Source organism: Phaethon aethereus (genome assembly GCF_964289735.1).
Source record: "Phaethon aethereus genome assembly, chromosome: 2".
NCBI classification, from domain to species: domain Eukaryota; kingdom Metazoa; phylum Chordata; class Aves; order Phaethontiformes; family Phaethontidae; genus Phaethon; species Phaethon aethereus.
In genome coordinates this window covers 32,643,664-32,657,449 of record NC_138582.1, presented here as the reverse complement: position 1 = coordinate 32,657,449, position 13,786 = coordinate 32,643,664, and the positions used below count along the sequence as shown (strand labels likewise).

The window sequence follows — 13,786 nt, the reverse complement described above, 5'->3', positions numbered from 1 at the left end:
AATCCAGTTGTTTAACTTTCCCTATGAAAGTGTGCTAAGATAATAAGCTTTAGAAAAACAAAAAATTGTATATGCTAAGTAAAGATGTGCTGGAGTCTAAACAGCTAAAATGTGAGTGATTGTAGCCTAGGCGAGATACTGAAGCTTTGGGTGAATTTCTGCTTTTGTTCCTAGAGTCAATGATTAGGACGGGGTTTTCATCTCTCCTCAATCATTTATCAGTGAGACTAGCTTAATTTGATTTTGCTTCTCAGTTTCTGAAAACTAAGTAGAATGAGCTTCCATATACAATCCCAGACACATTCCTGGAACAAGACGAAAGTGAATGGGAAAACTTTTCATAGTTTTATCAACTGTGACTTGCTATATTTGTACTGCCATTTACAGGCTGCTAGCCCTTAGCAATAACTGGTGATTGATGAAAACAACCTTCCTGCTAAAACCTTTGAGATGTCCACAAAGATTTACTTCCTGCATCCCAAGTCTATTTCTATCCACAACAAATGTTATTTTACCTATTTTGCATGCAACTCCTACGGCAGAAAAATCAGGGACAGAAGGAGGGGGGTGAATAGGGGGGTGAATGAGAATTTTCTGCTGGAAAAAAAAAGACCTTGTTCTGTAGCAGCATTTTCCACTTGGTTCTGTAACAACAGCAAGAGGAGGAAGTTCAGTTTGGGGCTCTCATCCCACAATGATCATGGAATGATAGAGTTGTAGAATCATAGAATAGTTTGGGTTGGAAAGGACCTTTTAAGGTCATCTAGTCCAAGCCCCCTACAATCAGCAGGGACATCTTCAGGCCCCCTTTAAGTACTGGAAGGCTGCAATAAGGTCTGCCAAGAGCCTTCTCTTCTCCAGGATGAACAACCCCAACTGCCTCAGCCTGTCCTCATAGGAGAGGTGTCCCATCCCTCTGATCAGTTTTGTGGCCCTCCTCTGCACCCGCTCCAACAGGTCCATGTCTTTCCTGTGCTAAGGGCTCCAGAGCTGGATGCAGGACTCCAGGTGGGGTCTCACCAGAGCAGAGGGGCAGAATCCCCTCCCTCAACCTGCTGACCATGCTTCTTTTCATGAGGCCCAGGATACGGTTGGCCTTCTGGGCTGTGAGAACACATTGCTGGCTCATGTCCAGCTTTTCATCCACCAGGACCCCCAGGTCCTTCTCGGCAGGGCTGCTCTTGATCCCTTCATCCCCCAGGACCCCCAGGTCCTTCTCGGCAGGGCTGCTCTCGATCCCTTCATCCCCCAGCATGTACTAATGACGGGGGTTGCCCTGACCCAGGTGCAGGACCCTGCACTTGGCCTTGCTGAACCTCATGGTGTTCACACGGGCTGATTCCTTGAGCTTGTCCAGGTCCCTCTGGATGGCATCCCATCCCTCAGGTTTGTCAACCGCACCACTAAGCTTGGTGTCATCTGCAAACTTGCTGAGGGTGCACTTGATCCCACTGTGTCGTTGATGAAGATACTAAACAGTGTATGTCCCAACATAGACCCCTGAGGGACACCACTCATCACCAATTTCCATCTAGACATCCAGCCATTGACCACTACCCTCTGGATGTGACCATCCAACCAATTCATCATCCACCCAACAGTCGACCCATCAAATCCATATCTCTCCGATGTAGAGACAAGGATGTTGTGGGGGACCGTGTCAGAGGCCTTACAGAAGTCCAGACAGACGACATTGGTATCTCTTCTGTTGTCCACTGATGATGGTTGGCCTCTTATTGCATATTCCTTACCACAGCAACCTACGAGGCAAAGAAATGTGAATCGAGAATTGCGGAGGAAAGGGAGGAAAAGAAATAACAAGGGAAAAGGGAACTGTTCCCTTTGCACTGGAAAGGGAGATGAAACAGCTGAAGAGATAGGTGGGGGAAAGTGGAAAAATGCACATATACTTCCCACTGCCAGGAAACAAAGTACTGCAAAATATTCAGACACTGAAGACCCTTTCCTTCATGGAAACCAGAAGCACCCTCCCTTTTGTGACAGCCTCATCACATCCAGTAAAATAATTTATCAATACCTAAGTCATGTTAGAACTACAGTAAAGAGTACTGTAAAGCAAAATAAGAACAATTCACAGTTACAGGCTTACTGAGATGCAAGTCCAATAAATATATAATAATCCTATAGGTATTCCTAAGTTGTTATACAGGTATACTACTTTGTACTACTGAAAATCGTGATACTTTGCAGCCACTTGAACAAGACCACATTACTTGGGGTAAGTGCTCCACATGCCAATGGAGAGCACCTTTGAAAAAGGTGCTAGGCAGACTCCTCTTACATTGTGATTTTTTTTTTTTTTACTGCAGCTGTGCCTAGAATGGGTATGTTATGCATGGCTATCTGTTTTCAAACCGGTCCAAATGAACAGGGATCTAGCATTACAATGGTTCCCTTTAGGCAAGCATGTACTAATGTTTTTTCACTAACTTCCTCAGTTGGTGAACACGATAACTGAATGAGCCAAACCACCAAAGCCAGTGATGCCCAGGTGACTGTGGTACGATGTCCACCTCCACCTGCAGGTCTGAGTACACCTCTCTGCCTCATGGCAGCTCTCTGAACTGAAACTCCATTTCTCTCAGGACTAGCAATATTCCTTAGCCTTATGTCCCCTGCCCTCTTCATAGAGTTTCTCCCCAGTTCTATAGATGTCCTGCAACGGCAGGACAACATCCCTGAAATGCATCATATTGACATTTTTTAACAATGTAGACATTCATTCTTCCTGCAGCCCATTTACACCTCTGGGCATTACTGAGTACGTTCAGTCACAATGCATATGCAAGCTGGAACATCCTTGCAAACATGAGAATGGCACATGAAGATAGTTGCCTGAAAGAAAGTGTCCTGTGTCTGAAAAATAAAGGTAGCTCTTCTCTTCTCAAACTCTCAAAGGTGAGTCACTGATCTAGCAGTGAGTCAGGCTGTGGGACACTGAGAATTCTCCCCCTCTGTCTGAATACTGCACCCTAATCACAAGCCACTAGGTCATTTCAGTAGCAACGGATCACACCTTACATGATGCAGCTGACTGCAGCTGAAAATCTTGGTAGCCTATTTAGTATCTGATGAATAGGTTTGACTCGGTAGTTCATTCACGCTGCACAGCACCAGGGAGCAGTAGAAACACACTACAGCTTTGCAAATGGAGCTTCGGCTTGTGCTTTCCACCGCCCTGTTTACGCCCATTCATCCACTGCCCTTTCTGTCTTTGTAGGATTGCGTTTTTCAGCTCCTCCCAATTGGAGAACACTGTCTGAATAACTGTGAACAGATGAAAGCAAATTGGAGGGATTCGTCTTTGTCCTGGTTTAACCCCAGCCAGCAACTAAGCACCACACAGCCGCTTGCTCACTCCCCACCAGTGGGATGGGGAAGAGAATCAGAAGGGTAAAAGTGAGAAAGCTTGTGGGCTGAGATAAAGACAGTTTAATAGGGAAAGCAAAAGCTGAGCACGCAAGCAAAGCAAAACAAAACAAGGAATTCATTCACCACTTCCCATCAGCAGGCAGGTGTTCAGCCACCTCCAGGAAAGCGGGGCTCCATCATGTGTAACTGTTACTTGGGAAGACAAATGCCATAACTCTAAACATCCACCTTTCCTTGTTCTCACCCAGCTTTATATGCTGAGCATGATGTCATATGGTATGGAATATCCCTGTGGTCAGCCTGGGTCAGCTGTCCTGGCTGTGTCCCCTCCCAACTTCTTGTGTACCGCCAGCCTACTTGCTGGTGGGGTGGGGTGAGGAGCAGCAAAGGCCTTGGCTCTGTGTAAGCACTGCTCAGCAATAACGAAAACATCCCTGTATTATCAACACTATTTCCAGCACAAGACCAAAACATAGCCCATACTAGCTACTATGAAGAAAATTAACTCTGTCCCAGCTAAAACCAGCGCAGTCTTGAAGGGGTTCCACTCCTCTAGCTTAAATAGAGACAGGCTCAAGGCCACTGCAGAATGAGTTTAGGTTTTAACAGCCCTGTTCAAGACGAAGCAAGGCTCCATACTTATTGTTAGGAAAGTGCTGGCCCTAATATTTGTGTACAACATTACATGTTTTTGTGTTTCAGTAATTCAAAACAGCTATAACTGTGATGAAAATAATCTTGTGATGTTTCCTTGCTATGTTCGCTTTCAATTTACAATCCAGCTTTGAAGTTCACCAAGAGATCAGAAAACTGGAGTACATTAACTACTGATATTCTGAACAATCTTAATGAGCACCAAACAATTTCAAGACAATGACAACTTAGCTGGAATTCTATAGGTCATACTTGTGCACCTAGAGGTGTAACTTCTTTATGTACAATCACTGCAAACAACTGGTTTAAATCTTAGTAAGTCCATCTGGCAGACTGCTGAAGAGGAGACAACAGAGATTTACCTAAGGTCAGAAATGCCAGGATGGAGCTCCAAGCTGTTGAATGCTATCCTTCTAGTTGAACTGTATTTTTTCCTCTCTTACCATCTTTCTTCCTCTTTTACACAAGAATTAGAAAAGGGTAGTTTCAACTTCTCTTTTTATCCTTCATCTAATCACACAATGATGCTGAGATTTACAAACATGAGAAAGACATCTGTGTGAATTTACTTTTGCTTCAGAAAGCTTTCCTTCTAAATGTTGTTACTCTATTATGAGGAGAGAAGAAAACATGGACCTAGGGCATGGACAGTGCTGGATTCCAAACTCAATGAAATCTGTTCTTGTAGATGTAGAAAAGATGCTGCAATAGTGTATTCTGTTTCTTTCCTTCAGAGAACTGATACAGTGCAAGTTTACATTTTCATTATTTATTGATTTTAATACATACTTTCCCCATCATTGACATAAAAATAAATATAGAATTTAAGAAAACATTACTGACATTACACAGCTAGATAAAGCAAGAATTTATTCTAGAAAGTGAAGCAGTTGAGAAGTTGATGGGAACTGTGTCTTTAGAACTGAGGACAGATTCTGGCATACCGGTGATTTTAAAAGAAAACTGGACTTGGTTTGAGTACCACAATTCTAAAAAAATCTTTGGGTTTTTTTTGTTTGTGATAGTTTACTGATTAACTAAAGTACGACTCTGTATCTTCTATAAATAGAACATCACTATCAAGATACTCCAAAATTATATTTCCACCATTGTACAATGGGTAGTCTTTATCAGATAGCCATGTCTCCAATGTGTGCTCAAATGGCAAGGCTTCTCCAGAGGCAGTATGGCATAATCTCAATTTCTGTAAAACAAATAGCACAAAATAGGACAAAACAAATAGAAACGAACATCCAGATTTGCCTATCTGAGGTGCAAGAAGTGGGGTGGGGAGGGACGCAAGGCTAAAAAAAAAAATCCAAATCCAAACCCAGTAACATGGAAAATGCGTGTTATTATTACGGATTTACCTGGGATGTTGATTTGTTGTTGTCATTTTTAAGGCTTGCTAAGGAAGCTGCAAAATCTACTACTTTGCCAATACTCCACTTACTGCAGAAGAACATGGGCTTGCTTTTCTCTTTGTTCCCCTTTGGTAAAAATACTTGAAAGTAAATTCTTTCTGTCTAGAAAAACATGAAAAAAATTATTCACAGAAGAAATACATAATTCCAGTCACACACATCTAACAGTTTTTCAGTAAAAAAACTTAAACTTCAACCCCAAAATTACCAACTGAACCTTGTTCTATTCCATCAGGACCAAGGCCCCATTTTACTGCAGAAAAAAAATGACTGAGATCATCAAGACCAATCCCCTCCAGGTGCACGTACATACATGGTGGACAGTAAGTTCAGAAAGGTGGAAAGAACATCTGTTGTGGTTTAACCCCAGACGGCAATGGACTATCCCTTTGGTCAGCCTGGGTCAGCTGTCCTAGCTGTGTCCCCTCCCAACTTCTTGTGCACCCCCAGCCTACTTGCTGGTGGGATGAGAAGCAGAAAAGTCCTTGACTTAGTTTAAACATTGCTCAGCTTCATATTCAAAAAATCTGTCATGAACTGGAACAAGCTGGGCTGAAGAAGGCTAGAAGGAGTCAAGGAAGCAATTTAAATAGAGAGGTGCTGAAGATTAACAGGCTTAATTTATCAGTGTGAGAATTATCGCTATTCTAGATGATTAAACAATTAATATCTAAATGAGAAAATGAACAGTAAGAGAAATTAGCATACAGTAATTTGTGCTACACTTTTTAGAGCTTACTGGCTTTGGAATTAGGAAGCAACTTTTAAAATTTTCTTATATATATTCAGGGTGGATTTTTTAAATTATGTTCCACAATATTTGAAATTAATCACTTTCTCTCCATCACATATTTACTGAAGTGGTACTATCTGTGAAGAATAGTACAAGACCTACAAGCAGGTCTTTGTATTATGAGTGCTGCCTAAGCAGAGCTAATTTCTAAGCATGACAAAGTATAAAAAAAGAAATTCATAACAAGATCCAGTAACGGAATGAAATGTTGTTTTAAAAACAATAATTAAAAATACTCTACTAAAATAAGACCTAACAATAAGACTATCATATAGAACATTTTCAGTATTATAAAACCAATATAACAGGCCTAAACTTCGTGTGCTCCAACATAACACTGTGGTGAAAAGTAATTGAAATACAGTTCTTTTAAGAGGATGCATAAATACAGATCTAAAGTGAAACCCTAGATGAAAGAATCAAGGTGTTTCTAAATCCAACATAACCCTGATATGTGGAAAAGACTTGAAAACCAGGTTTGCCTGGCCACAGTAGTGAAAAACAGTAAGAACTCTGTGAAGTACTTCAAGAATCCAAGAAATTAAAGGCTGAAAGAAACAAAAAGGAACTGTAAAAAAGCTTTTCCAAGCCAAAGGCAGGAACAACTGACCTCCAGCCCTTCATACCTCATCCAGAAATGTAATAAATGTCTCTTAAATCTGAGTAGCAGAAATAAGAATGGAGCTTTGCAGAACACAAAGCTCAGTTTCGTATGACACAGGTTCACTCTGACTGGTACAGAGTTGTGCAAGCTGTGTCCTGTCTGTGTCAGAAGCCCCTCAGTACCCAGGATGAAAAGCAATCTTTTGAGATGGGTTTGCCACGAGTGGCCAGCACCCCCTGCTCCCGACCCCTGGTATTATGGCTAGCATAACTAACACCATTTTGTATGGCAAATGGCCATTCTCTGTGACCAAGCTGGTCACATACCAGTCCCTTCTCCCCCTCTCCTGATGGCCCTGAAGGTCCTGCACATCAGGCAGACTTCTTCTCCCCCTCCCTATCAGCCTCAAGGTCTCTGGGTGCCAGGCCAACTACTCCCTTCCTTACCAGCCTTGAAGGTCCCAGGCACCCGGCCAACCCGGTGGCGATGGCTCCGTCACAGAACAGGGAAGGCCAGCAGCACACAGAGCACTGTCCATAAAATCAAGCCGTTACAAGCCCTAAGTGGGACTTGGACCAAAACTGCTGCTGGAATGCAAAACCCGTGATCCCCCAGTGGCCAGGGACATCTCCACGGTGGTCTGCTTCCTCTGAGGATCAAGTGACTGACTTGTATTCTTTTACATGTTTCGAGTCTAGATGATGACTGTGATATTGATACTGCAAGCCAAGTCTTAGGATTTGGCCTGACCTGCAGAGGGTCCAGGTGATTAGGAACCATAAGCTAAGCTATGCTGTAAAATGCTGTGCTAGGCTATTTATAAAATTGTGCTACACTGATTCTGATTATAAAAATCCTTTGCTACTCTGATCATAAAGTTCTATGCTATGCTGATCATCAAAGTCTGTTAAAATAATAGAGATTTATATTCTGCAAAGGATGCCCAAAAGAACCTGTCTGCCCCTGCAGTGTTGGGTGACAGCTGTATGGCAGGCAAATACATTTCTGCTACAAAATAAAGGAATTTGACCTGACTGCTCCAAACTCTACACTGATACCTTATAACAGAAATAAGACTGTGAGATTGTTTTTGGGTACCAGGCTGAAATAGATGCATAAATGATTGTGGGCTTGAATTATTAAATCCAAAACCAAACAGAGGGAACTAGATGAAGAAGAAGAAATTTATAAAACTTCCCATTTCCTTTGAGAATTCAATTACTGAAAACAAATGTGACTGACCTGAGGCAAGGACTTGTCCCCACACGCATGCATTTTCAGTTTCATTAATGCCACTTTTGCTGCTGTCTCACTGTTTTTTGTTCCTTTACATTTTTTGCTTTTTGCTTCCTCATTTTTTTTAGAATCTGAGAACAAAATTATTCCTGTTAGTGTGACGATTCAGATTGTCTCTGGAACATATATTGGAATTACCCTATTGGTCCTCATTGTATCGCCAAGGTTCCCATCCCTTTCATATCCTCCCAAGGCCATGATATCCTATTCAAGAATACTTGGAATTGTCACAGTTCTAGCAGAACTCCTTTACACTGAAAAGTAGATGAACACTATCACAAGGTAAACGCAGGTTGCAAAAGCGAAATAGATACAAATTCCCAAGTTTCTATACCTGTGGCCATCATAGCGTTCATATGGCAACAGTTTCAGGTCCTCCTTTCTACACATAACCCCACTGTCCAGTTAGGCAGTGCTGTTTGTTTATTCTCTTCCCTGTCCTAGAGCTTGTTTAAAAGCTGCAAAACATTACCTTGTAGACTCACATTTTTTTGCCGTCTTGGTTCTGTAGGTATAATCCCAGCAGATTGGCATGCACACCCAATACAACTGCATTATTTGCACATGAATTAATACGCAAATGATAAGGGCTAGGTATAATTCATTATGTTATAATACTTGTAGAATGAGAACAAGACACTAAATCTGCATGAAACCTGAGCCCTATTTAATCTTTAAAGATTCTCTTTATAGACATATGCTACTGTTGTCTTGTTCTCAGTCTAGATGAACAGTATTACATGCTGAGCTGTGAGTTTAGGGCTATTTGAAAAAGGAACCTACATCCTTTCTTCTCATTTGGTCAAGCCTGAACCCTCAGAGGAGGTCACAAGCTCAAATAGCCTTCTGAAAAAAACTGTAGAATATATATCCCACTGTACTTGCCTACAATATGCTTAACTAGCCGCTGGGTGGCAGCCATTCGAGGTTTTGGTGTGTCCAGTTTCTCACATTCATGGTCTGATGGATGCCGGTGTCTGTAAACAACAGTGTGAAAATTGTATTACCTTTTCCATACACTAATGAATTAATATTAATGTTTAAACACTCTGTATCACTCACCTTAGACAAAAATGTTTTCCACAGTAGGGACATAAAACTGGCAAAAGCTCCTTCCCGTTGCAGTCCTTGTATGAGCATGGATAAGATCTGTGCTGATCTGGTTTCACAGAACTGTTTCTTACATTCACCTAGGCATTAGTACATTAGTACAAAATATTTTGTATAAATAAACAGATATTACAGATACAAGTCACCACCCCAGCTTTCCAAAAGATCTGGGCTAGCTCTCCATTCTACAGGCAAAACTAGTCCACAATTCTCTCCTACTTTTGTCCTGGTTAAGTTTAGCTCAGAGTTAGAAAAAGAACCATCATCCTACTCAAACTCAGTGTACTTCTGACAGGTAGAAAAAAAGTAGATTCATTTTTTCAAGTTTCTCACATTCTCAGTTAAATAATTCATACTTACATACTATGTGTATATATCTAATCTGAAAATAGATAGTTAAATTGCACTGAATTTTCATTTTAAGATAAGCATATATTATTAGGTTACCTCAGAACACCCATGAGCATCCCGGCTCCTGTGCTGAAGGCTTTGTGGCAAAAGAAGAAAATACCACACCGTTATCAACATGTCAGAAAAAGCAAACTGCACGTGAAAACATTTAAGTGTTTAAACAGTACTCTGATAAGTTTTATTATGGGAACACTTCAATTAAATGAGTCTTCTCCAAAATGTTGTCTCACCTATGCATTTCACATCTTGAATGGATTGATCATATATTTCCCGAGTATATAAAACATTTAGCTCTTGGAACATACACCCCAAGATAACAAACCATTTCAAGAGAATAAGAACATTAGCATGCTCAAGAATTCAGCTCAAAGCAGTTTGTCTGCTTTAATGGATTTTGAAACACACTCCACAACAGCAGAAACCCCTTGAAGACTTTTAACATGCTAAAGTGAAATCTGCCCTCATTTTATCTCAGAACTTATCTCAGCTGCTGTCTGCTAATCTGAAGTGTGAATCAAAGTGCAGGCCCTGACCTGAATCTTGGAAGAAACTTCCAATTTTTTCTTCTACAAGGAAAAATATGCATCCCCCCCAAAAAAATCAGTACAAACCAGGGTCTAAACTAGATGCCTTCCAAAATAATCTACCTGTATTCTAGATATATACCCAGATTTCAAAGCTCCACAATACCTGCTTGGGAAAAATTTGGCACGTTCAATGAAACAATTATTTTTTAACTAAATGTATCTGAATTGAGTCACAGAATATTTTATAAACATTTAGATCTACACAACTGCCATACTGAGATCTCATAGGAAAACCAACTCAATTTCCTTTTATGACAAAGTCACCCATCTAGTTGACCTAGCAAAGCCACTAGATGTGGTGGTTTTGGATGTTAGCAAAGCTTTTGATACTGTCTCTTACAGTATCCTTCTGGATAAAATGTCTGGCACACAGCTAACAAGTCCATAATACGTTGGGTGAGCAATTAGCTGATGGGTCAGGCTCAGAAGGTTATAGTAAATGGGGTTACATCAGGCTGCCGGTCAGTCACCAGTAGTGCCCCCCAGGGCTCAATTTTAGGACCATGGCTCTTTAATGGTTATATAAATGATTTGGATGCAGGAATCGAATGTACATTAAGTAAGTTTGCTGACGATACTAACCTAGGAGCTGTGGGCTCCCTTGAGAGTAAAGGAGGCGTTACAGGGTGATCTGGATAGACTAGAGAGCTGGGCAGTCACCAACCATATGAAATTTAACAAGAGCAACTGCCAGATTTTCCACCTGGGACAAGGTGATCCTGGTTATACATACAAATTGGGGGATGGGTGGCTGGACAGCAGCCCTGTGGAAAGAGATCTGGGGTTTTGGGTTTATGGCAAGTTGAATATGAGTCAACAGTGTGCCCTGACAGTCAAAAAAGCCAACCATGTCCTGGGGTGCATCAAGCACAGCACAGCTAGCCAGCTGAAGGAGGTCACTGTCCCACTCTACACCGCACTGGTGTGGCCCCACCTCGAGTACTGTGTGTGGTTTTGGGCACCTCAATATATGAGGGACGTGAAACTATAAGAGTGTGTCCAGAGGAGGGCAACCAAGATGGTGAAGGGCCTCAAGGGCAAGACTTAAGAGGAGTGGCTGAGGTCACTTGGTTTGTTCAGCCTGGAGAAGAGAAGGCTGAGGGGTGGTGACCTCATTGCAGTCTACAACTTCCTCAAGGGGGGCAGCAGAGGAGGAGCTGCTGAACTCCTTTCTCTGGTGACCAGCAATAGGGCACAAGGAAATGGAATGAACTGCATCAGGGGAAGTTCAGATTGGACATTAAGAAAAGGTTCTTCACTGAGAGGGTGGTCAGTCACTGGAACAGGCTCCCCAGGGAAGTGATCATGGCACCAAGCCTGTCAGAGTTCAAGGTGTGTCTTGATGATGCTCTTAGTCAGATGGTTTAGTTTTAGGTAGTCCTGTGAGGAGCAGGGGTTTGGACTCAATGATCCTTCTGGGTCCCTTCCAACTTGAGATATTCTATGATTCTATGAACTTACCAAAAGACACCTGAACAGCCATCACATACAAAGGGGAGAAAATCTGAAACAAAGAGATTGTTTTCAGTTAGACAACGTTGTTGTTTTGCTAATAGTTTCTAGCTTAATTTTTACATTATTAACTTTTGCTTACCTATATCATGGGTACGTATCTTTACAAGGACACCTAGCAACTATGTCTACACAGTACCTCGAAGTGGCTTTTGTAACAGATTTACACTGTTAACTCCTCTAGTTAGTACTACTGAAAAACATACAAGTAGATAAATTATATTTAGATAGATTCCAAAAGTTGGAATTATGCTTTAAATTCAATTTTTTCAGTATCAAACTTTGAAACTAGAACATCTGGCTACCCATCAAACTCAACCGTTACGCTAAAAATTTAATTTATTGTGAGACCACTCAAAATACTCTTTACTGACTGCTGGAGCACTGGACAATTTACATTTTTAGTATATGGATTTGCAACAGGAGGAGATGCTATCCCTTCCAAAAAGCCAGCATCCCCTCCATTTGACAGTTCTGATGATCATGCTCCTTCCTCTCTATCCTTCATATCATACATACCGTCCTTGTGTATTTAAATTGCACATACTTCTTAAGCCTCTGCACACATCCCCCATCTACTGCATCAATTCTTACAGATAAAATCACTGTCTGCTGAACTCGGCCACATCACCAACGGCAGCAAACGCCCACCTCCAGGCCATTACTCCTGTTACTCCATTACTCAGGTTTGGTCTTAATGGACCACCATGCAACTGGACCACAAAGCTCAGGTCACGAAGATCTCGGTCACTTCATCTGTAAGACCGAGTGGTCCCATCAGAAAGCTTTCAGAACAAGTGTTTCTGTTGCCTCTCTCTGAAAGGTTACACCTTCATTACCATCATTGCCTGAGATGAGTGAAGGCAAGCAAGGGTGAAGAATGGAAAAACAAGGTAATAGCAGTTGGCAAGGCAGAGGATTAACCATCTAGTGACACAACTGAAACGACAGGCCCTGGCAATAGATCGTTCGGAGCCGCAGCAGCACGGAGGACCCCTCGGCGGGCAGACACCACCTCCAGCCCCCTCACCGCTGCTCCCAGCCGCGGGCACCGGCCCCGGGCACCGCCCCCAACACAGCGGCCCCGCCTCCGCCAGCGACGGCCCGCGAGAGGCCGGGCCCTGTTTCCGCCACCCTGCCGAGGACCCGCCGCGCCCTCCCTTACCGAGCTGGCGGCAATCCGCCACCCCGCAGTGCTGCCCCAGCTCCAGCTCCGCCATTTCGCGCGCGTCGCAAATGGCGGGGGGTCGCGTGGCGGGTAGCGGAGAGGCTGCAGAAACTGGGTGCGCAAGGGCTGTCGGGCCACTGGAGGACACCGCGCGCCGGGTGCGCGCGGATGGGCGGGGCTGCTATGCAGATGAGCCGGCGATCCCCGCCGCGGGGCGTGGCTGGCGGCTCTGCGGGCGGGGCCTGAAGCGCGGAGGCAGGGCGGGCGCTGCTGCGGCTCGCGACGGGAGTCGCTGCCGCCCCTGCGCTGGCGAGCCCGTGTAAGCGGCGCCTCGGACTTCCAGTGCTCCCTGAGCCGCGGCGCTGGTGACCTTCGTGCATCAGGCTGCCGTTATCGGGGGAAAAAGTACTTTTTCTGTCTTACTTTTGTCGTCAGTTGCGCCAGCCCTCCGAGCAAGGCCTGTTTCAAGAGGCAGAGGGAAGGGGAACACAGCTTTGCGAGATACTTCTTGCACTCTTGTAGTGCGTTGGTGCTGCTACCGAAATCGGGAATAAACCTCGTAACACCAATGTAGTGTTAAAAGGCAGGCATTCTTTATTCACGGCGCCGGGAACACGGGGGATAGCTCCTCCCAAATCGTGTTCGTCGATCAGTTCAAAATTCAAACATTTCTAGGCCTATGATTACAAGATTAATACATATTCATCAAGTTTCCATACAATGATTGGTTAAGTATTCCTCGCCTACCATGTAAATGACCACGCATGCTCACTATAATTTCTTGGGATTTTACTTCCTTAATCTTTTGAGTCGGAGGGTTTCTTGAGTGGGTGG

General features: G+C 43.2%; 1 protein-coding gene across 1 annotated transcript; it reads right to left on the bottom strand.

The window, feature by feature from the left end:
• Positions 1-5,080: 5,080 nt before the first annotated feature.
• ZFAND1 (zinc finger AN1-type containing 1) lies at positions 5,081-13,004 on the bottom strand (the record flags this gene model as incomplete). Its single annotated transcript, XM_081996755.1, has 8 exons — positions 5,081-5,251; positions 5,418-5,573; positions 8,111-8,235; positions 9,041-9,141; positions 9,227-9,354; positions 9,722-9,761; positions 11,734-11,776; positions 12,950-13,004. 8 exons carry the CDS (start codon positions 13,002-13,004, stop codon positions 5,081-5,083), a joined length of 819 nt encoding a protein of 272 aa, XP_081852881.1.
• Positions 13,005-13,786: the final 782 nt, after the last annotated feature.